Source organism: Cryptotermes secundus, unplaced genomic scaffold (assembly GCF_002891405.2).
Source record: "Cryptotermes secundus unplaced genomic scaffold, Csec_1.0 scaffold112, whole genome shotgun sequence".
Taxonomy (NCBI): domain Eukaryota; kingdom Metazoa; phylum Arthropoda; class Insecta; order Blattodea; family Kalotermitidae; genus Cryptotermes; species Cryptotermes secundus.
This window is the reverse complement of record NW_019718271.1, coordinates 950,586-975,171: the sequence shown is the minus strand read 5'-3', so window position 1 is coordinate 975,171 and position 24,586 is coordinate 950,586. Positions and strand designations below refer to the sequence as shown.

The 24,586-nt window shown below is 39.0% G+C and overlaps 2 protein-coding genes across 7 annotated transcripts in view; one reads left to right on the top strand and one right to left on the bottom strand.

The window, feature by feature from the left end:
- Positions 1–1,620: 1,620 nt before the first annotated feature.
- On the top strand, positions 1,621–24,332 carry LOC111869112 (piggyBac transposable element-derived protein 4). Of its 4 annotated transcripts, none has more exons than XM_023860703.2 (7): positions 1,621–2,208; positions 2,289–4,206; positions 4,331–4,395; positions 6,320–6,428; positions 8,091–8,231; positions 11,332–11,405; positions 22,246–22,657. In XM_023860703.2, exons 1-2 carry the CDS (start codon positions 2,201–2,203, stop codon positions 4,051–4,053), a joined length of 1,773 nt encoding a protein of 590 aa, XP_023716471.1. In that variant the 5' UTR covers positions 1,621–2,200; the 3' UTR covers positions 4,054–4,206; positions 4,331–4,395; positions 6,320–6,428; positions 8,091–8,231; positions 11,332–11,405; positions 22,246–22,657. The 4 variants fall into 4 exon arrangements, with proteins under 4 accessions (XP_023716471.1, XP_023716310.1, XP_023716225.1 ...); XM_023860542.2 differs by having other exon boundaries at positions 1,621–2,230; positions 2,311–4,206; XM_023860457.2 differs by lacking the exon at positions 22,246–22,657 and adding an exon at positions 23,997–24,332 and having other exon boundaries at positions 1,621–4,206.
- The window catches only part of LOC111868937 (histidine ammonia-lyase), a 33,384-nt gene continuing 13,729 nt past the window's right edge, over positions 4,932–24,586 (bottom strand). Inside the window, exons 7-18 of one of the 3 annotated variants that reach the window (XM_023860099.2) lie at positions 22,941–23,007; positions 21,668–21,831; positions 19,958–20,097; positions 18,524–18,815; positions 17,837–17,976; positions 14,914–15,058; positions 13,099–13,185; positions 12,097–12,209; positions 10,622–10,752; positions 8,166–8,283; positions 6,279–6,415; positions 4,932–5,406 (exon numbers count right to left, since the gene is read on the bottom strand). In XM_023860099.2, the coding sequence (XP_023715867.1) occupies positions 6,311–6,415; positions 8,166–8,283; positions 10,622–10,752; positions 12,097–12,209; positions 13,099–13,185; positions 14,914–15,058; positions 17,837–17,976; positions 18,524–18,815; positions 19,958–20,097; positions 21,668–21,831; positions 22,941–23,007 (1,502 nt within the window). In that variant the 3' untranslated portion in view covers positions 4,932–5,406; positions 6,279–6,310. Of the gene's footprint in view, positions 5,407–6,081; positions 6,416–8,165; positions 8,284–10,621; positions 10,753–12,096; positions 12,210–13,098; positions 13,186–14,913; positions 15,059–17,836; positions 17,977–18,523; positions 18,816–19,957; positions 20,098–21,667; positions 21,832–22,940; positions 23,008–24,586 lie in introns of those variants that run through there. The other 2 variants (XM_023860178.2, XM_023860258.2) reach the window with 2 other exon arrangements.

Here is a 24,586-nt window from a genome sequence, read left to right as displayed (position 1 = left end):
AGTTTTGCCCCTTCTGGGACTCAGACTCTGATGCCTAGGTTGTCCAGCCTTTAGCCAGTTGCTATACCAACTGTGCCATCTTGGTTCCTTGAATTAAGAGAGAAGAGCCCAAAAGTTTCTCTTGTAGTAACCCAAGTGTTGCATATGGTTCCCAATATAAAATGTATGTTTTTAATGAATTTATGGTGATAACAGTAATGAGATGTGCTCTCTTCGACATTGTAAATCAAATTTTATAAACTACCACTTCCCTGGTGCATCATACATCATTAAAAAACCTAGTAAGGTTTAGCTGGTTCTTCGATTTAACTGAATGGACCCTTCAAAATGTGAATATCACAGTGGAGCGGATCGTACTGTTCCTTCTTTCCACATGTTCCTTAACTCATCGTTGTTAAATATCCACAGAGTTAGTGTAAGATGATTCCACAACATTTTGTTTTTAAACAACCAAAGAGGAATGAAAGAATGAAACAAGCAACAAATGAAGAACTTTACCACCAAGCTGAGTCACATGATAACTGTTTGCAATAAATGGTAAGTCTGTGGGCCCAATGTATCAGTTGAATCCAGGATATGTTTGTTGCTTGAAGTACATACATATAGGAAGGTACTGTTTATGTAGTTCTAGTAACTCCTATGTTAAAGAAAATAATTTTATTCAACATTATAGTAACAGGTAATGGTAACTTTAAAGTATAGCACATGCAGTCACAGGAGCAAGACACAACACAAAGCACAATAAACACAAGAAAGTAGGAAGAATGCTCCGATAGAAGAAGATAGGTGTGACTTGCGTATTGAGATACGACATAAGGATGACAAATCCTGAACAGTTTTAATATTTTTAATATTTAAAATTTATCAATATATATGACTAATATATATTTTAGTTATTTTAGTATAAAGACAACAGGGCATGCAATGAAGTAGTTTGACGTACATCAAAAAGCACCTGAAGATGGCACTTTTGTGCTGAAACATGTGCAAGAGGGAAGAGTAAGGTGAATAAATGTATGCACTGTAAGACGGTCAGAATAAATCATGGACATAAATCAGTGCAACAGGACGCTAAAATATAACAAACTTAAAAGTATATTAGCATTAATTATTGCTATAATAATAGTATAATTTGTGTGATGTTGTACTGTAATTATGCAGGGTGTGAGGCCAAATGTAGCACTTGTGAATTTGTATCAGTATGCTTGAAGTACTTCATTGTGTTAAAAACTAATATCCTAAATGTATGTGAGTGTACATTCTTTCCCTTGAAATGTCAGAAGCTGTTTTGGTACTTGTCAGATTAAGAGGAGAGGCTGATATAGATACAGCTTCATTAGAAAAGCATTTTTTTCTCTCTCTTTTTTTTACCCATTTTTTGGCACATGAAGGAAATATGAGAGAACAATAATTGAACACAATGTCATGTTTTTCAAATGTGGCCGTATCTTATTATGCAAAGGGGAATTTCACATGATTGATTTTTTTAAATATAGTCCCATTTCTTTATATACAGTCAACTCTCAATTATCCGGGGGCGGCTTAACCGGGGCTACTGAGGCTTTTTTGAGGCTTATATGTTGTTTAATATTCATTTACTTTTTTTTTCACATGGTGAGTTGTAACACAATTTTCGCACTAGTGTGAACCGAGCTCTGCATTCTTTGGTCCCGTTATGCTAACACAATGTTCTAGCCCTTTAAATGCCAGTGGGCCACTCTAGCGGCCCAGCTGGTACAAGCGAAGAATGCCAGCGGGCCGCTCTGGTGGCCCTGCTGTCTATCAGTTTCTAAACGCCTGTAATTTTTTCTTTGGCTTCAAATGTCGCGCCATTATATACCACTGTGTAGATCGGTGTTTGAAGTCACAGAATCTCCGGTTTTATATCTATTTCAGTAAGAACAGTCCCTCTGTGAATTATATCGCAGTGGATTACACCATGGGCCTCTGAAGTCGGTTTTAGTTCATTGTATTTGTACCTATTCGCCTATAGATGGCACTTGAATTCACTTCAGCTGGAAGAATTATTCATCAGTTTATATTCTGTCCCACTCTCGTGACCTTCGAGACCTTCGAGACAATTCTGACCATTCTGACCCAGCCCAGTACATGTTCAGTGACTTCAGTGAGGTGCTTTGTTTCTTTGTGTCTGCCTGGTGTAGTACTGTGCATCGATTGTGCTAGTGTCTTGTGATTTACCATGGCTAGGAGACACGTGAAAGCTGCTGACATTCCCGGTTTGTACTGTGCATCGATTGTGCTAGTGTCTTGTGATTTACCATGGCTAGGAGACACGTGAAAGCTGCTGACATTCCCGGTTTGTTGGAAGAAGATGTTGTTAGTGATTTTGAGTTGTCTGACAGTGAAGATATCTCTTCAGACAGCAGCGGCAGTGAGATTTCTACGTCAACTGCCAGCCCTCCGCCGAAACGGAGATGCAGTTCACCTGTGCGCATCAGTGAATCAAGTGACAGTGACCTTGGGGGCACAGTGGAAAGCATTCATTGGGAGGAAGTTGCTGAGGAGAGTAATATTCAGGCCCAACTCCCTTTTTGTTATAGAGAAACGCAAGGACCAAAGCATATCCCATCCCCACCTATGACCCCAATTCAGTATTTTTATCTGTTTTTCACCACATCCCTGCTAAATTCCATAGTGACCCAAACAAATAATTATGCCAGGACTTTCCTCCAGAGCCAGAAAAATATTTCTCCTCACTCCCGGATTCTAAAATGGACGGATGTTACAGTCACAGAATTGAAAGGGTTCATTGCCTGCCTTCTCAATATGGGAATCAAAAGGCAGCCAACCATTTCTTCATATTGGTCTGTGAGCCCAAGCCTAAATAATCCTTGGTTCCGTAGCATGTTCTCACGCAACCGTTTTCAGCTCATTTTGAAATTTTTCCATTTGGTGGATAATAAGAACTTGGCAGGCCCTGGACAACCCGGATATGACCCTTGCGCAAAATTCCAACCACTGATTGACCATGCCAATGCACTTTTCCGGCACCATTATGTGCCACATCAACAACTTAGTGTTGACGAAAGTTTGGTTGGCACCAAAATTCATACACAATTGATGCAATATTTGCCTAATAAACATCATCACCGATGGGGCATAAAATTGTGGATGTTGTGTGACTCAGTGTCCAAGTATTGTGTAGCTTTTTTTGTATATCGGGGGGCCAAGGATGTTGAAAATATATCTGAAAGAAAAAGATTTGGATTAGCCTACACGGTGGTAATGAAACTTTTGAATATGGGAAATTGTCTCCGTAAAGGCCATCACATTTTCATGGATATTTTTTTTACCAGCATTCCCCTTGCTAAAGAACTTTACAAACTCCAGACATTCGTAACCGGCACAGTCAGAAGAAACAGAAAATATTTGCCTGCAGCATTTGGAAATAAATTTCAGATCGGTCAAAAACGGTATTTCCGAAGTGGTCCAATTCTGACTGTAGCATACCGTGAAAAAAAATCTCAACGTTCCCCAGTTTTGCTCCTCTCCACCCATGGTCAAGCTTCTGAAACAGAATACACCCGAGTTCGTCGTGGTAATAGAGAAACTTTAAAAAAACCCCAAATTATCCATTCCTATAACCAGTTCATGGGTGGTATAGATACCTCAGACATGATGGTGTATTCATACCTCGATGAACGTCGTACAGTGAAATACTGGAAAAAGGTATGCTTCAGTGTATTTTCTCGAATGCTGCTAAATTCGTACATCCTGTACAAAGAAAATATGACAGCTGGTTCGAAACCAATGTCTCGTTTGGACTTCAATATCAAAATTATCGAATCTCTGGGTGAAGAATGGCTTCAGGAGAGAGGAACTGTACCTACAGCTGGACCATCAGACGCGGGGGAAAATAAGGATAAATATTTGAGAAAGTTGCCCCCAAGAAAACTAAAGGATTGTTGTGTTTGCAACAAGAGAAAACTGGGGAAAGGAGAGAGAAGAAGATCTCGCACAATATGTGCAAAGTGTGAGAAGGGCCTGCACGGTGAATGCTTTCCTGAACACAAATGTGCCGGTGGTACATAGTCCACTTTTGCTGTTTCACTGGTGCGAATTCGATGAGGGCGAGAACTGTAGTGTCTTACAAATTTTTAAATTATGAATAAACTATTTCGTTTACAGTTTTCAAATTTTAACACAATGTACAAAATGAAGGGCGCTATCAGACAACAACAATAGGTAATCATTTTTTCAATAATTTGATGATATTATACTTGAAAGTTTCGTTTCTTTTTCCTAAAAAAAGTACTAAAAATATTTTTTATCTTCATAATGTGCTGTGATAGAAATAATATTGTTGCAGCACAAGAATATACATTCATCTCGCAACAACCGGGAATTTTCCAGTTTTCTGACATTAAAAATGGGGTGAGTAGAATTTATTATAAATATGCATGTAATAGTATCTAAAACGGATTTAAATTGCCTGGCAGTTTAGGGACGGCCACTAGAGCGGCCGCCTGGCACTCTAAGGGGTGAAAGAATGCAAGGATTTGTGGAAAGTTCCAAGGACAGATACATCGCCCCAGTTAGTTTCTTTGTATCCATCTTCAAGTGCGTTAGCAAAATGTCAGGGTGTAAAAGGAAGCGTGTTGTGTTAAGTATTCAACAGAAAAAGGAAAATGCCGCGAAAAAGTAAAGGACAATATTAAATTTTTTTAAGTGTTAAGTGTGAATATGTGTAAAAAGTGTTGGATGTTGTTGAAGGCTGTGATTGAAATAACTAATTCATACTTCAGTGTAATGTAAAAAAAGTATTAAATAGGCCATGAGATGACATAAAAATGAGGTTGAATAAATTTAAATACAGGTAGGCCTATAGTATTATGAAGGTACAGTATTACAGTACTACTTTTAATAAAATTTGTCTTAACTGGGTTTTCGATTAATCGTGATTTCCATCCCCACCATTATCCTGGATAATTGAGAGTTGACTGTATATTATAAGATATATAATATTTGTTAAAAATAAGTTTTTCTATAGGTCCAGCCTACAAAATAACATCTAGACATTTAGACCAGAAGCATTAACCAGAGCATACATGTCCATTGGAACTAGAATGCTTATTTTTTGTATTCTGCAACAGAAACTATTATTTGTATATACTAGTCATATGTGATAAAAGGAATTCCAAATATCAATACAGTACTGAGCAGTTAATGTCTTTTAAATTTCTTATAGGCAATTTTATATTGTTTTTGTAACTTTCCATATTAAGTGATTCATGTGTCACCGTGGCAGGACGTCTTTAGGTTGCTGATGGACAAGACAGCATTCAGATATTGATGCAGCTGAAAATACATGAATAAGCAGTTTTGTAGAGCTTACAAAGAATGATCCTCTATCTTGGGGATCAGGCAGTTGTTAACAACTTGTCACTGTAAAAGAAAAAGATCTGCATTTTACAAAATATGACATACAGTCAGAATGGGAACCAGTGGTGAGCTATTGTGAGCACAGTAATAAAATTCTTGAGTTTGTTTGATTGGCTGAGTAACTATTAGCTTCTCAAGAAGGACTGTTCTACAGAGTTAGTTAATTTTAATTAATTTGCTTAGTGGGGGGGTGGAGTCCAGCTGGGTCCACTCGGCACGACAGCCGCTGATTGGCCTTTTGTACCTGCCCGGGTGATTATGATGATGGAGAATTTGGTGGAGTGAAGATTGGCAAGGGAAACCGAAGTACTTGGAGAAACCCCGCCCCAGTGCCACTTTGTCCACCACAAATCCCACTTGACCAGACCCAGGATCGAACCCGGGCTGCCATGGTGGGAAGTCAGTGACTAACCACTTGAGCTATGGCACGGCCTCCAGAGTTAGTTAGTACTATAACTTTTCCCTTGGGACAAAACAGTGACAATAATAGCCCCCTGGCAGGTTTTACTGAATCTTGATGTAGAATTCTTGTCATTCTTCACAGAGAATTAGAACACCACCAGATTTTTTCTACATATGATTAACACCAAAACTCGTGCTAGATATAGGACCAAATTCTAATAATATGAAAAATGTTTACTATTATGACCATGTAATTCTAGAAGCATTATTTAGATGTTTTGTTTTTACATTTTTTATTTTCTAGCTATCTGCAGTGTTTCATATTTCACTTTATATATCAGGTAGCATAATCACAATTTTGAGATGCATTCTTTAAAATAATCTGCATGGAATTTATCTTGACTTGTAATTAAGGAATATACTTTGAAACTGTAGTCATGTTCTTGAAATATATATATATGCTGTTTAATTACATTTCCATTCCAAATGGGTGTGCTGATTCCATTCACTCAAGGCGCCGTTTCTTAGATGGAGATTCAGAATTGGCTCGTTCTCTTTGTTTGTCACCAATCATAACAGCAGTAGGGCTGAAGACACGTGTTTCCATCTCCTGCAATCATCACGTGAGTCATATTCTTACCACTCTCCCACATATTTAATAAACTGTACATACAGAACTGATACACATATGTGTTATGGCATCACAGGTTAGTTATAGGCGAATGATATGTGCTACATATAAATGTTTCACTATGGAATGTATATGTATCAGCTTCTATATCTACTCCAGATGAATTAAATTGGTGTTACCTACTTCTAAATGAGTGTATATCATATGGAATTTTACTGTTAGCATTAATGCATCTTTTGATCACGTACCACTGTACTGCTTCATATCACAAGAACTTTTTAGCACATAATAAAACATAATATTCACTTCATGCTGTCCAGACAGTAAAAAATATAACTCATATGATATTACGCGCAAGAAAGTAGTTTACAGACTGTGATTGCCATTGTTATATTGATCTGCTTATACTCAGCCAAGAAATGCAGCCATAGTTTACAAAATACAAACCATTTAAATCTTGTAAGATTTGAGGTTTTCATGGTGGTGACTATGAAGAAAGCAGTCTTCTGGGATTTGGCACCGTGTATATGTGGTGTTAACCGATGTTTCGGAGGAACGTGTCGCCTCCATATTCAGGGTAGAAGGAACAGACTGCTTTTACCAGTTCTCACGGTCTCTTCGCTTGTGGATTTTTTGTATTTTTCCTTCTACCCTGAATATGGAGGCGATACATTCTTCCGAAACGTCGGTTAACACCACATATACACGGTGCAAAATCCCAGAAGACTGCTTTCTTCATTTAAAACTTGTTTACTTGAAGTAAAATTACTGAGTACTCTGAAAATAATCATAGTTTCATTATGATCGTCAGCATTAAATTTCATGACTACATGACTACACATTCTTGGAGTGTTCTTGGAGGTAAAGGGTGGCTGGCATGTAAGGCTGACAACCTTACCACCATTTATGAGCCAATTGTCTAGAAAATGTGGGACCTCAACATCTCTCAACCCTATGGGCCTCCACGGCCTATTACAGGGATACCTTTACTTTACTTTTACACGACTACACTTACAGAAAGACTGTGTTTGAATATATTTTTGAAATTAGAACATCAGTGGTAACAGTGATATACACTGCAATACTCTTGTATATAGAGTAAAATACAAAAGATGATCTGGTTTCTTGATAATCATCAAATGTCCTACAGTCGTTTGGTCTACTAGTCGTGACTCATACTTGGTCAGGGTCTGGTTAATCTGACATACCTTTTGTTCTTTACCATAGTCCCTCTAGTTACATATTTAGAATATATTGTAGCATCCTGCTGCACATCACTTATTAAATGTTGCTGGTTCCACCATCTTACGTGCAACACGTCTTTCGATGAAACTTACTAAAACTCATACAAATCACATAATGGTGGAACTAGCAACATTTGATACTTTGTATTTAGAAATAGTAATAAGTGCATCCTCTCCCATCTCTTTGATGTGGTATCAGTGATTTTCTATTTTATTTTGCTTTGTGCTACACAACCTGCATTTCATGAATGATTAAATAATCCAAAGACGCACTCACTTTTATCTTGATGAATACCAATTACTGAACAAGGACAATTTACATCTTCTGTTGAGTAGGCTATATGCTATTCCTAGGAAATCAACCATGGAAATATCAGGTAATCAAAAACAGAAGTCATTCCTTTTTCCAGATATTGACCAGCATAGCTGTAAGAGATGATTATGAGCCATGCCAGAACCTCGGAATTATGCGGAGATGTATTTACCTCTGGAGCATGATAATAAGTGATGTGATGTTGAACAGCCCCCCAGATCTTGTCTTCCAGCAAGAGGTTAGTAACTTCTTCGATATCTGGTGCCATGTAGCGGTCTTTGTCCCAAGGCCTTTGCAACATAAATAAGACGAAAAACTGTCTCAGGTTTGCACATGTTCAATTCTGGTGTGTAAAGAAAGAATAAGATTTTTGTGGCTTATAAGTGAAGTCAAAATGTCCAGAAAACACAATTCTGATAAATTTTTAGTATCTGGAAGACTTGGTATTAAAAGAAAAATATGTGTACGTGAAGCTTGTAACAAAATAGGTGAACATTTGATACGGTAAGTGGCACCTTATCACTCCTTTATATATAGTTGTAGGATGTGGTGTCCTTGTTCTGAGGGAAGAGCATAGTTTGGAAATGAACAATTGAGCTAAGCTACAAATGGAAGCATTACAAAGTGAGGGACTTTCAGATTCATTCCCCTACATTAACATCAGATTAAATCAAAGAGATTATGATGGAATGGATATGCAGTTCAGATGGGTGAAGCAAGAAAAATGCAAATAATTTTAGTGAGAAGAGATCTGTGGAAGTGATCTCTTGAGAGCCTTATACACAGATGGTAATATGTAATCATATTGAATTGGATTATAAACTGGTACATTTGCAGGCTGTCTGAGTTAGCCTTGTTGAACATTAATATTTCAGTTCCATACTAACTTCATATATATATGAATTCCAGTCAACACCGTTTTTACCGGAATATTGGATGCAATCCCTGCCATGAAAATTCAACTCCAAATCTCCCTCCCTTTGGCAGTAACATTCTGCCCAGTAGTCTCAAGTATGAAGGGAAAAATGCCTTAAATTTGTAGTCAGTGTTTTTGAGGGCATACGGTTTCAGAGAAGCTTGGAAATATTGAAGCAGAGGAAATGCAAGTTTTCGTACGTAGGTCATTTCAGAAATAATGCACACAATTTTTTGTTTACATCCATTTTTTTTAATATATCTTTACAGTCCTTCAATATAGTCCCCCTGCTTCTCAGTGACCGAGTCCCAACGTGTGGGAAGCTTTACTATTCCATCCAGGACACCGTCTTTGTTTATCTGTTGAATAGCTTGGGTAACTGCAGCAGAAAGCTCTTCTAGAGAGGGAAAATGGCGGCCTTGCATAGGTTGTTTCAACTTTGGGAATAAGTCGAAGTCTGGTGGACTCATGTCCAGGCTGTAGGGAGCATGAGGCAACACCTCCCAACCGTATTGGCGCAGCTTATCTGTTACGACATTCCCAATGTGCGGGCGAGTGTTGTCATGGAGAATGATCGGCCCAGCCTCGAGCAACTGAGGTCGGTTTTTTGTGCATTCTTCTTTGCAGATTTTGCATAAAGTCATGATAATAAACTGCTGTGACACTTTTCCCGCACAGAACTCTGTCTGTCATGATGATTCCTTGGTGATCATAAGCAAAGTTCATCATTTGTTTGACCTTAGATTGAGATCATCAGAATTTTTTTGGTCATGGGGAAGATGGACCTCTCCACTCGTTGGACTGTGATTTCAGCTTCGGTCCAAAGTCTCTAATCCACGTTTTATCAATAGTGACAAGTTGATACAAGAATTCCTGACCTTCAACGTCGAATCTTTGTTTCAGCAAGGTTGCAATGTCGAGGCGTTTCTGTTTCTGTTCAGCAGTCAAGCAATGAGGGACCCATCACACAGAAATCTTTCTCTTCTTTAAATCATTTGTCAGAATTTGGAATATTGACGTTAGTGGAATCCCCGTGGTTTCAGAAAGTTCCTCACATGTCGCATGACGATCTTCAAGAGCATCTGACACGTTTCACACTTCGTTCATCTGTTGATGTTTTCGGCCTTCCTGGCCTTGGATCATCGTTTATGCTCACATGACCGCAACAAAAACGACTAGCCCAGCGAGAAACTGTATACGGTCCACTGTTAACTCACCACAAACTTCACTTAAAGCACTGTGGATTTCTGTTGTGTTTTTTGCATGTAAAGTTTTGATCTTAATGTATGACCTTTGATCTTAAACAGTCACAATACCCGAGAACTGTGCAGGCTCCATTTCTAACTCATGTTATTTAAGAACAGAGTACATTATAAATGAAAATAACGTGCTTCTTTCTCAAGCCCTGAACTGTAACTGACGTAAGGCTCACTGTTGTTGCGTCATCTAATCCACAGTGTTGCCAACCTGTGCATTATTTATGAAATGACCCATATATGTATGCTGTTAACAAAATTTTATTGTAATCACATGAACTGATGATACATACCTGACATGGTACATTAATAGTCACAAATGTGGTACCTGAATAATGTAGCTTTAATAAGTTGCAGAACTTTCTTTTATGTTATTTACTTATTATACTTTTGTGTGAGTTTAGATCCAAAGCATCTGAAGGATAAAAGATGGTATTTGTTTGCAAATTTCCTCACCTGACAACACTTCGTACAACATTGTACACTTCCTCCAGAGGAACTGTTGTCTTAAGTGGGCGTAGAAACTCGATGGCTTGGCAAGCAGCTAACAGTTCAATGGCGATTACTCTCTCCACATTTTCAACCACCTCAAACAAAGCATATCAATCTATAACTGCAAGTATCATATACGTATGTATAAAGTTATCATGCAGGAATACAGTATGGCCCAGAGGACTGTTTATCTATATTACCACTGGCTGAGCAAAAAAAAGGTGAGGTCTCAAAAAATTTAGGGGGACTGGACCTGCCCTAGCTATGAACCTTCCACCACATCCACTTGGTATTATACTTGGTGTTTCCTCTCCAGTCTTCCTCACAACTCTTATGTCTAACTTGTTATTGCACAGCAATACTATTTGTCTTCAAATCTGAATGCTCCCCTAGCACCCAACATTAGATGTCATTTCAGCTGTGACTGTTCTGAACTGCAATCACCAGCTACATCTTAACCATTGTGCATGAATCTCTGAGTGATCAAGTCTTCTGAGAACCAAATATCTATCTACTCTCTCCATCTTCTGTGTGTGCTGTGTAGCCCTATTCAGAAAAGTATTTCGTCCTTTCTCATTCACCATATTTACATGTTTCATGTAAAATTATTTATTGTAAATATACAGGAATGAGTTCAAAGAATTTGTATAATATTTTTTCTTCTGTTTCTTCAGGAGGTTTTGAATATGAAGAGGAATTTATAAAGTGGATATCAGAAAATAAAAAGAAGCAGCAGCTTGTAAGGCAGGTAAAAAGTTTCAAGAACTTGACAGTTATGTTATTACAGTAATAGAGTAGGAATCTGATACTGAAGACATTCAGCTGAGCCTCTGAATTTATGACATAGACCAGGGCCTCAGCTTTTCTTAATCTGGCCCCGGTGTGGATCCCACTTTTTGTATTCCTTATTATATATGCAGAAACTGCCTTCTAAAAGAAGTTATTGAAGGAAAGATAGAGGGGCGGATAGAAGTGACAAGAAGACGTAAGAAGATGCTGGATGACCTTGGGGACAGAAGAGGATACTGTCATTTGAAGGAGAAACCTCTAGATCGCATTAAGTGGAGGCATTGTTTTGGAAGAGACTGTGGACCTGTCGTCTTGACAGATTACTGATGATGATGAAGATTATATAGCAATTTATCTCTTTCACTTTTGTAGCTCTTCTATATATTAAGTCTCTTTAGTTGTGTAAATTTATCTTATATACTGCTCAGTCTAATAATGAAATAGGTAACATTAATGTGAATCATGTTCATGCATGTGATAAACTGTTGCCACTACTAAGATTCTAGCATATGATGCAGTAGCGACATTACTGTTAAAGATGCAGTTTCAGAGGTAACTAAGCTAAGCCTTCGTGCTAACTAACCAATAGTAAACAAAGTGGGTAAAATGAACAATGGCAGAATGAAATGACTCTTTGAAGGCCAGCTTACCTGTATAGCTTTCCTTGCAGCAAAACACCCCATGGAGACATGATCCTCTGTCCCAGCACTTGTGCTAAGTGAATCAACTGATGCTGGATGACACAAGGCCTTGTTCTCTGACACTGTAAATAATTGCAGTGTTTATACAAATACAGTGATTCCAAAAACGAATTCATCGCGTATTTCAGAACTGATACAAAAATGTGCAGAAATTTTACTTTACATGGAAAAGAGAAACCACTTTGTCTTCAGCAAACCAACTTCCTAGTTAATGGCTACTGTTCCTGTCACTTTGTTCCTTTTAGAACTATGTTAAGGGGTACTGACGTCACTCCCATGTCACGGGTTCATGCATCTGATGTGTTATCAGTTGTAGTTAAAGAGGTCGCCTGGGCCCCAGCATCCATACCAAAATTTTGTGAAAATAGACCAGTTCATTAAAAGGTTGAAAGGGACACATGGTGACATCATAAACTTCCTTTTGTTTTCTTACAAAATGGAAGTAAACCCCCAAAAATGTGTAAAATTTAGGAGGGAATTCTATTGAAAGTTGACTACTTGTAACTGGTATTAAAATTGCAGCATAGCGAGGAACTCAAACAGTTTAAATTATTTACAGATGTCCTATCTCATTCACAGTATGATCAAATGTAATTGAGAATTAAAATTGTATCTGGCTTGAGGGAAAATATTTTCATAAACAGTTATGTGCTACATAGGCTGCGCCATAGCTCAAGTGGTTAGTCACCGGCTTCCCACTGCGGTGGCCTGGGTTTGATTCCGGGTCTGGTCAAGTGGGATTCGTGGTGGATAAAGTGGCGCTGGGGGCGGGTTTTCTCCAAGTACTTCAGTTTCCCCTGCCAATCTTCATTCCACCAAATTCTCCATCATCATAATCACCCGGGGCAGGTACAATAGGCCAATAAGTGGCCGCCATGCCAAGTGGACCCAGTTGCACTCCACCCTTCCATTAAGCAAATTAAAAAATTAAATTAGTTATGTGGTACATACCTAATGCAGCGGCTGTACAGTGTGCCAGCATGAACCCAGAGTTAAGGCCTCCATCCTTCACAAGGAAGGCAGGTAGCTCACTCAGTGCTGTGAAATACATCATGAAATAAGATCAAATTCTGAACATTTATAGGAAAATCAGCACACATTTGCTATATATTTATATAGAAGTTGAATTTATGTGTGACTTTTAGCAAATTGCTGTTTGCTGTGAGTACAGTAAATGATAACTTGTAGAGCAAAAAGACATTTCAGTTCAGATGACAGTTTATATGCACTTCTGGCATTGATTGTTAATGTTACAATTTAATTTTACTGTGTTTAATTAAATGAAAACAACTGGATAAGACATTTTTTTTCCTGTGGCACTACAGCCCCAATTTGGGCCTAGGCCTACTTCCATGAAACTCCGTTTCACTTCGGTTTACTAGATCTTACACATTCGGTAGGACTCCTTGGGCGAGTGATCAGCTCATCGCAAGGCCTCTACCTGTAGACAAACACAGAAAAACGCACACAAACATCCATGCCCTGAGTGGGATTCGAACCCACAATCCCGCCTTCCGAGCGAGCGAAGACAGTACATGCCTTACACCGCTCGGCTACCGTGACCGGCAGTGTATAAGAATAATATATAAGAATTCAGTTCGTACCTCACAGGAAACAGATCCGAACCCATGATCCTGGCTTCCGAGCGAGCAAAGACAGTGAATGCCTTAGACCGCTCGGCTACTGTGACCGGCAGTCACTGCACAGTGCACAGTGCAGTAATGTGCATGATGCACATTACTGCATTAATACCACACATAAATACAAAATTATGCAATCAGTATTACAAGTTTGGCAAGATTCGTCAGTTGGTGAATGTGATGTTATAACAAAATGTGTCTGTCCATGACAGGATATTGTCACCCTTCATTTTTACTGACTATAGCATAAATATTGCCGGTCACAGTAGCCGAGCGGTCTAAGGCATTTACTGTCTTTGCTCACTTGGAAACCGGGATCTTGGGTACTGGATCTGTTTCCTGTGAGGTACGAACTGAATTCTTATATATTATTCTTATACACTGCCGGTCACGGTAGCCGAGCGGTCTGAGGCATGTACTGCCTTCGCTCCCTTGGAAGCCGGGATCGTGGGTTCGGATCTGTTTCCTGTGAGGTACGAACTGAATTCTTATATATTATTCTTATACACTGCCGGTCACGGTAGCCGAGCGGTCTGAGGCATGTACTGCCTTCGCTCCCTTGGAAGCCGGGATCGTGGGTTCGGATCTGTTTCCTGTGAGGTACGAACTGAATTCTTATATATTATTCTTATACACTGCCGGTCACGGTAGCCGAGCGGTCTGAGGCATGTACTGCCTTCGCTCCCTTGGAAGCCGGGATCGTGGGTTCGGATCTGTTTCCTGTGAGGTACGAACTGAATTCTTATATATTATTCTTATACACTGCCGGTCACGGTAGCCGAGCGGTCTGAGGCATGTACTGCCTTTGCTCACTTGGAAACCGGGATCGTGGGTTCGAATCTCACTTGGCATGGATGTTTAGTTTGTGTGTGTGCGTTTTTCTGTGTTTGTGTACAGGTAGAGGCCTTGCGACGAGCTGATCACCTGCCCAAGGAGTCCTACCTCATGTGTAAGATCTAGAAAAACCAAAGTGAACGGAGAAGTTCATGGAGGTAGTCCTAGGCCCACTGGGGCTGTAGTGCCAAGGAGAAAAATAGCATAAATATTAACCAATCATCTGAAATAAAAATGAACATGAAACATGCAGATAGATGATATGTATGTCACAAATGAATAACTCACTTACCAGGATTCACTAGCCTTTCAATTCTTCTTTCACTCATTGAAGCTAACTCATGAACAGCCACAGCAAGGTAATCAAGCACTTTTGCTGGATATTCTCCATGGAAGTTCCCAGCTGATATGATTTCCCCACGCTCAGCAAATACAATCTGACTTTTGTTAAGAAAACATAATATTGAAACTTCCATGTAACTGAGGATCAGTGCAGTAAGAGTCTAAACGATTGAGCTATAATTTAGTACTAGAATGTAATCACTTCCCTTTAATTCACAAAGGGAATATTCTGCATATATTGCTTCATAACATTGCTGTAGAAACACATACACACTTATTGTAAATTTGAAATTATGTGTGTAGTAACATAAACTGTAGGGAACCAAGTCACCCTGTCTGCCTCGTTGTTACGGTCCCTTGAAGCAGCAGTCTGTCTGGGGGTTGACCTGGCTGACTAAAGGTGGTGCCCTAAAATAAGATGTAAGCTACTGTAGTAAGGCCTGCATAGCACTGATGAAGCAGTGCTGTGAATGATGCTTTTGGGATATAAAACAAAATCCCATTGTAAGCTAGCCTTCCTCCTACATTCAGGGCTGTTTTTCTTTTGGGTGGGGTGAGAGATTTCCCTACAGCAGCCAAACTACTCAGGGGCTGTAATGAGGGGTCCAGTTAGGGTAAGACTTTCTCTTGGTGGAGGTCAGCTACCTCACCATTGAGAAGTACAATTGCACTGGCTAGTAGAAAAAGCAGCAAAGATGAGGGAAGTTGCTCTTAAGGACATGAGGGCTCAGCTGGGTCAAGTTGAATCCTGCCAGCAAATGACAGAAGTGGGCTATAATGTTCCTGTTGTCAGTATCTGTGAGGGCCCTGGTAAGGGTTACATTGAGAGGAAGTCTGAAGGAGATCTCGTGATGTGAATATAATCAGGAAAAATAACTGGAAAGCCTAACAGGAGATGGAGCAGCGATTGGGGAGTCCTGCTTTGAGGGGGGGAGGGCTAAACTGGTTTCAGTTATGATCTGGCTGTGACCAATATTGGGGGGCTCTCCTATCTGTAGGAAATGTAGCAGAGGTGGGTGAAGGATCCCATTGTTATTCCAGGTTTGGGGTTTCTGTTCTTGGATTCTGCTGTTCTGCTGCTGTGAAGATGTAGTCAGAATTTCCCAGGGGCTCTGGTGAGTACTTACCAGGGGCAGGACTAAAAGAGGGTTCTTGATCAGAGTGAGTGATGTTACCATCAAGAAGAACTGAACAGGCTAACAAATTAGGGGGAATAGGCCTCAGCTGGTGCTCAATTATGGGTCTAGTTGGATCTGAGTGGGGGCTCTGCTGTTCATATTGCAAGACAGGGTGGCTGGAGGGCCCCCTCCTCCAGTGCTCTGGGTAGGAGCGTTTGTCTGTCTACTTTGAAGGGCTCAGATGCTGGGTCTTCTGCTTTTCTGATGTTGTGGAGAAGCAATCAAATCTCTCAGGGGCTCTGGTGAGGGTCCACTGTGGACAAGATTGCATAAGGTCTCTTGATTTGGACAAATAACCTGACACTCTAGAGGAAGAAATAGCAGACACTGTAGAACATGAAATTGGCAGCCTCCAGCTCCTGTCTCAGGTTCTGGGCCTCAGCTGGTGCACGATTATGGGTTTAGCTGGGACCAGGTGGGGGCTCTGCTGCCCCATAAGGTGGAGGACAGCTAGAGGGCTCCTACTGCCAGTAGTTTGGGGGTCTTATCTCCCTGCTTTGAATTCCTCAGGTGGTGGGTCTTCTGCTGTTGTTGATAGACAGTTAAGGGCTGTGATGGGGGCACACTGAGGGCAAGATTGTAAGAGGTCTCTTGATAGGGATGAATAACCTGACTATCAAGAAGATTTTGACAGGCTAGCAAAGGAGTCTCATTTGGAATTGGTTCTTGGGTTCAGCTGCTCCTGTCAGTGAATGATCCCAGGTGGCTGTAGATGTCCAGCCATCAATAATCCAAGAGAATCGAATCTTCCTGTGGCACTGGATGACTAAGTTGTCCCTGATTGTCAAAAGTAAACAGCCAATAGTCCAGGAGGATATATATAATTATGTCAGAGCCAGACTTGGTTGGGCATAGATCTGTGACCTTTGGCTCTGAATTGTTAGAAAGGATGAAAATTAAGAGGGCCTCGATCTGGAGGTTTTGGTTGTAGCTGAGGCTGAGGCTCTTAAAGGGTCTGAGGAGCACTTGTTGGGCACAGTGGACCTACTTGAGGTCTAGGTGACTAGAAGCTGTACCAATTATGTTGATATTCAATAAAAGTAAAAAAAGTAAAGGTAAAGCTATCCCTGTAACAGGTCGTGGAGGCCCATAGGGCTGTGAGATGTTGAGGTTCCCACATTTTCTAGACAATCAGCTCATAGATGGTGGCAAGGTTGTCAGCCCTATGCGCCAGCCGCCCTTTACCCCCAAGAGCATTTGAAGAATATTCCTGGTACTCATGTGTGTTAGAGGCTGAGTCAAACCCAGGGTCATAGTGCGGCTGGAAGAATTAGGTCAATTGAAAAAAAAATCCAATGGCCTCATCGAGACTTGAACCCATGACCTTCCGGCTTGTAGCATAGTGCCTCAACCAACTATGCTACCCCGAATAAACTGCATGTAGCTCATGTGAGAAACCTAGGAGACAAAGCAGTTGAAATACTGAGGTTGGAGTAGTTTCTGGTCTTTCTCGCAGAGAATACCCACAATTTTCTATGGTTATTGTACCTTCTGTGCAAACTTTATTGAATATCTTCCCCATGCTGGTTTATGGAGTCAGGTCAAACAATTTTTGGTATTGTGTAAATGTACACTACATGATATCACAAGAAGAACTGATTGTGTTTCTTATATAAATAAAATATTTTTCTATTTTTATGTTTAACTCTGAGGCAACTGATAAGTGGTAACATATCTGTCATGCACAAAGGATACCGGATTATCTGTGCCACTATTCATCTCCACAGTGATGACACCTTGGACAAAATCAATAGTGTCATGAACAATGCCGTGTACTTGAGGACAACATCGCAGTGTGTAAGCATCTTGCACTCTGTTACAGAAACGATGACTTTCTAGTTTAAAAAGGAATGATAAATATAAATTATTATGCAGTTTCATAAGTTATAATAAAAGTATTCAATTGCTGAAGCTAAACTTGATTGTGTCTTGTCTGGAAAACAAGATAGTTCACAAGGCAAAATATGTTATATCAATTTTCATTGCATTGTAAATTATATCTGTACATTATTTTCTCTTAAGTCATACCATAATAGAATTTCTAGGACTCTTGACATGACACTTACCTTGTTACGGAGTAAAGCAGTTACTTTATGTTGTTTAGAGACACAGTTCCTTCTTTTTTAATTTATCTTGTAGGGCATCAAATATGTATGATGATCACAGTGATTGCTTTTGTGTTATGATACCATGATTTGTAATTTTGTTTATACATAAAATAATGCAGTGACTTTCATGTTGCCGTTCATTCTAGGATCTAAATTACTTTATAATATCTCATTAAATAATTATCATAGCAAAAATAACTTCATCATTTTGAGGAATGAGATAAATATTTACTCATTGTATAGTGTATCTAATGAGAACTTTCCCATACTTCACCTGCAATTTGCGATGGGTGTGTTTCTGAATGGAGCAAAGCTCTTAATCTTTTAGCTACTGCAATCTGCCCCTTATGGGGACGAATCATTTGGACATCTGAATCAAATGCTCTGGATGTCCCTTTGAGAACTTCAAGTGTGAGTGCAGCCACAACATCAGCTTGACGTGCGATGTAGTATGCTCGCTCAACGGCCTCAGCTCCTAGTGATGTAATCAGCTGGGTTCCATTAGTGAGTGCTATTCCTTCCTTGGCATTAAGTCTCATGGGAGACAAACCATGGGCTGCCAGTACCTAGTGAAATTTATGTCAGTCAGATGCAGCATTTATTGGTCAAAATATTAACTGAAGAAAAATTGTTAGATATTTTCATAGACAGTGCTATGCTGCAAAATTCTGTGCTTTAAATTTAGAAAGCGTAATGGTCAAAGGAAGTTTGTCCATAGTTGAAAAGAGACATACATAATGAGGAAATGTTTTTGTAAATACATTACTGTAATAGTGTGGCATAATGAAGGTTTTACATCCAGTCAATAATGTATGATCGGAGGAAGAGTGCTTTTAATTGTTCATGTCAAATTTGCCAGGGAGAATCACTACTGATTAAGCAATATGATGGGTTAAATCTGCAGAAAAATTCTTTATAACAGACTCTGGTGGAGATGTAGCCATTGGCTATGTTGTGAGAAGTGAGACACTCAGATTGGGGTTTTTTTTTTTTTTTTTGACTGCGTGTTTACAATCTGCTCTCTTTTAAGTAAAAGATTGGGGGTTGAGTGAACGAATTGCACCAGAGAGGCGTTGATGGTGATAATATGAACACAGTGACAACTTCTTCATGACATACTGTATCTGCTGATTGGCACTGATCAATTTAATTCATATTTCAAGTAAGCAAGTAAAGCATGTCAAAGGAATTCATGAGGCTACTAAGCAATGGTTTTCATTTACTTGATTAGTTGGTTAGGTTTGTTTCATACAATTTTCTCCTCCCTTTTTATCACAATTTCAGGGCTATGCATACTTTATCACAATTTTTATTGCATATTTTCCTTTTATGTCCCTTCAACAAGGCCTGCTCTCAGGTAATTGCATAGCTGTAGTTATATTGATGTGAGTTATCCAGTGATTTAGATTAGCTCTTTCTAAGGGACCCAATTGAACAAGTGTCAACTCCCTGACCTGAGAAAGGAAACAGATACAGTTTCAGAAACGTTATATTCTTGAGTTTTTAGAATATTGGGTGACCCACAAAGTCCAAAAACCCAGTGATTTGAGTTTAAATTTAACTTGTGATGTTGATTGAATGGGTCAAAGCACATGTGTAGATCATTTCATAACCTCAGATTGCAAAATAATAATCAGGGAACTCTTATAAATATTTGCCAACATTGGCTTCTGTGTGGCATATATAATAGTCAGTTCTCTTTTCTTACATCTTTGGCATTACCCCAGCCTGTTTCTGGGCTCCACATTTTCCCTTCTCCAAGAAGACCAAGAGCAAGGTGAGCTAGTGGTGCCAGATCCCCACAGGCACCAACAGAGCCCTGCTCAGGCACCCATGATAAACATGATGCTGAAATAAAAATTATTTTCTGTGTAGATCAGTGAGATGATTTTTCTGTCACCATCACAGTATATTCTCATATATGCTATGTATATTAGAAAGTGAAAAACACAGTTATTTAGTATTATTGGATGAGTCACTTCAATTGAAAACGTGAGAATGGTTACACAATTAAGAGATTACAATTTTTTTCTAAATTCTTATGTCATGGTAGAATATAATACAGATAACAAGGAAAAACACTTCTGAAAAGAACTGGCAATAATATGAGAGATAAGGGGAACCAGAGCTACAGAATGTATGCTGCTTCTCAAATGTTTGGAACAAATCTCTGAAGCCATATTACTGACCCTCATTTCATGTTATATATTTTATATTAATTTTGTAAATGGGTGGGGATCATAGTCTTATTTTCTAATTTATCTGGCTCTATTTACAGGAAAATTTAATATGTACCATTAGATGAGTTGTATGCCATATTTATGTGGACATGAAGACTTCTATCTTCTGGTATATAACACTATATATACCAGTGAAAATTACTTGCTGCCTGTTTCATGCTGGTGTCTTACTTTGTATACGTTACGTCTGTGGAGATGGAGGTGACATGCACCAGCAAAACATCAGTTGACTTTCACTGAGCTACACAGAATTTTATCCCAGAAGACATAACTCCTCATAATCACTGCCATGAAAACCTCAAATCCTACATTTTTATGGATAATTTAGTATTTTGACCTGAAGATGAAGGAATTGGGTTTCTCCAAGACATTGGTATCTGTTTACCAGACTATATGGTGTCACATCTGAGAAGACTGTAATCTTTGTAGAGGGCAGCAGTATTTAAAACATATTCTGTAATGGGTATATAGACCACTCATCAGTTGAAGTAGTTACAGTGTTATTTCCAGGAGTCTGATAAATTTTGTATTTACATGTACATTTAACTTTGAAGAAATATTTATATGCCCATGGGTTGTTATTGTGCAATTGAAAGTTCTGTAAAATCAAACTGAGAAAGAAAAAAAGGCATTTTACATAATACATATGTATATATACTTATTTATGTTAGTGAGCTAGTGAAAATCATATATGTTATTCAGTGAAAGAAGAGTCGCCGGTTACAGTAGCCGAGCGGTTTAAGGCATGATGTTATTCAGTAAAGGAAGAGTCACCAGTTACGGTAGCCGAGCGGTCTAAGGCATGCACTGTCTTCGCTCGCTCGGAAGCCGGGATGATAGGTTCGAATCCCACTCAGGGCATGGATGTATGTGTACGTTTTTCTATGATTGTGTACAACGAGCTGATCACCCGCCCAAGGAGTCCTACTATATGTCTAAGACCTCGTAAACCGAAGTGAAACAGAGAGTTTCATGGAGGTAGGCCTACGCCCAAATGAGGGCTGTAGCGCCAATGAAAAAAAGGAAGAATCAGTAATTTCCCAGATATTGTATTACAAGAGATATGTAACATAATGGAAGCACAGATTATTTTGAAACCATCCCAAAATATAACTAGTAATTGGCATTTTGAATATGATGTTTTAATCAAAACTATCAAAAGGAATATTTACACGTACCATTGAATGCCTTTATTAGAGCATAGAGATTGGTGAGCGAGATGCCACTGTGTCCTTTAGCCAGGACATTTATTCGGAGTGCGAGCAACATGCGTGTTTTCTCAGGATTTAGCGGTGTTCCAACTCCTGCTGCATGTGATCTGATGAGGTTATACTGTAGTTCCCTGCTCAGAACACAAATCACACTGTAATGCTCCATAAGAATTGAGATGTGTGGAGCATATTTCCTCATACAGTAAGACAGTCATAACTGGGTATAAGAGTCACTCTGATTCCCTGTATAATATGCATGTTGAGTCAAAGCTACAGGTCTTACATATTCATCCTAAATCAAAAAAAGACATTTATTGAGTTCCAGGACCCACAGGAAATTTGTATTCTCTTGTCCTGAATGGAAACATGTCTGCCTCTTAAGAAGACAGGACTCATGTCTAAATATTTTTGTCATTTTAGCTTACTTTTCTTGGCAAGGGTGATATTAACTAAATATTCAACAGTGTTTTTAAATAGTGAATTTGTTGTGCCCAGAATGAAACAAATTACAATGCACATTATGCATTTTAAACTAATGTTTTCAGGGAAATAAAACTAGCAATAATATTATGACGGGCGTAGCACAGATATGTCATGTTGCCTGGTCTGCGCCTGTCTCTTGTACTGACTGGATTGCTCAGAAGACTATTAATGATGAAAACCGAAGTCACCCATGAAGATGCTAGAAACTTCCATATGAGTGATAATGGCTCTAAATGTGGTGGTTAAGTGTTCAGTGCAGCACAGAGAAGTCAAGAGAAGTGATGAATGCAGTGAGTGAGGAATGGCATTGCTCTGGAGTTATTGGTGAGCAGGAACTGACCATAAAAACTAATTGCTCACACTAATTGCTCCACAACATTTATTTTGGTGAAAGAGAGACCCTTATACTTTGCAGTTATCAATTAAAACATGAATAATGTGGGAAATAAAGGGGCTTAATGTCATCAATGATGACTGTGTGTAATTATTTTACCCTTATTCTACTTAATATTGACATTAGAACAGTTAATATAGTTCAGAAGATATTGCATATAGATGCTTGATATCAATGCTAATTTGAAGACTTTGAAATACCTCTAAATAGCTGAAATTCCATATAGTATGAGGTTTGCTAAAACATGGCTGACATATGAAGGTGAAAATTTAAGCAACAGTCACATCTCCTTCAAGAATCCATTGTTGAGTAGTGCTAAGGTTAATATTATGTAAAGGATACTCTCAGTTGTAGGATACGTACTCTAGTTTGTCGCAGTCAATCACAGTTCTGGCAAATTTTCCAAATCCTGTTGTAATTCCATAAACCACTGTGAAAGAAAAACATTTCCCATATATGTACAAGTATGTTTAAAATAACGACAGGAAGAAGGATAGTGCCCAGAAACATAATATTTATATTAATGTAACATCATCACAAAGTTTTAGGTCTTACTTCTCATGTAAGGCTTTAATGAAAATTTATGTAAGTTAATATTCTTTTCTGACATATTTTGAAAGTTATATAATGTAAAGAAAAGCATATGCTTGCACATGCATGTTAGCATGCAATGCCATTTATTATCTTGCAGTAAGAGAGACCACACATTTGGAGTACATTGTTGAAGGACCGGTAAGTTTCTCTCTGATTTTTGAACACTACACCTGTTCAAGTTTGTTTCAAACATGGTGTTGTAACGGTATGTAATCTGGAGAACATTGTGGCCATTCTGTGGTCTTAACAGACACAGTTATCATGTAATCCTACAATTTTATGGTGGGTAATATGATGTCAAAATGACAATCTTTAATATTCACACTGGCAAACATTTCTCTGCTCATTGAATCACCTGAATTGAATAAGTATTTTTGTACACATACAAAGTTATGTTCTCCACAACTCACATGAGTTTCAAATATGTACAGCTGACCATTTTTACCATTTATTTTAAAAATCATGATCTTTTGCGCCTATTAAAAACAAGTTAAATTAAGGTTGTTGTCATTACCACCATTTATGCAATTGAAATATACTGGACCTTCGAACTTTGAACGGTTTGATAATCAAACACCTTGAAACTCGAACAAAAAATTCGAGGAAACCCCAATTTTGAAACTCTAACAAAAACTCAAAAATCGAGCAAAGAATCACGTGGTCGCCTTCTCTCTCTGCTTGATCGCACACGCAGTTGCTCAGTCAGTTCTCCCATTACTGCTTCAGTGAGCATCTCGCAAATTCACTCGGTTTTTAAGTGTTTTATTTATTTCTTTGGGTTATTTTTATTTTATCTTTAATAATACCCATTTGTGATGGCACCAGGGAAATGTCCATGGACCCGGAGGTGGGACAGTGAAGATGTTGAGTTGGGGGAAGGCCACATAGCTGAGCTGATCATTGAGGAACTGCAGGATCTTCATGTGGAGCAGCAGCAAGAAGTGGCTGAAGAACTGTCTTCAGAGAAGGAGAAGGTAGACAGTAAGGGAAGCATCCCCACTGCAGACATTAAGGAACTGTTGCTCTAAACACAGAGCCTTGTAGAGAAGTGGCATCCCAATGTTGCAGTTGTGAACAGGAGTATCAACTTGTTTAATGAAAATATAATGCAACATTGCATTGCTACAAGCCAGAAGTTCATGGGTTCAAGTCCCGATGAGGTCACTGGATTTTTTTCAGTTGACCTAATCCTTCCAGTCACACTATGGCGCTGGGGTTCACTCAGCCTCTAACAGAAATGAATACCATGAATTAATTAAATAATTTTCCTGGGGAGTAAAGCGCGGCTGGCGCATAAGGCTGACAACCATACCGCCATCTTTGAGCCGATTGTCTAGATAGTGTGGGACCCTCAACATCTAGCAAATCTATGGGCCTTCACGGCCTGGTACAGGGATAGCTTTACTTTACTTTAG

What these genes read in the sequence shown, in the direction of transcription:
- LOC111869112 (XM_023860631.2), top strand. Translation starts at nt 2,281, where the DNA reads ATGGCTAGGAGACACGTGAAAGCTGCTGACATTCCCGGTTTGTTGGAA.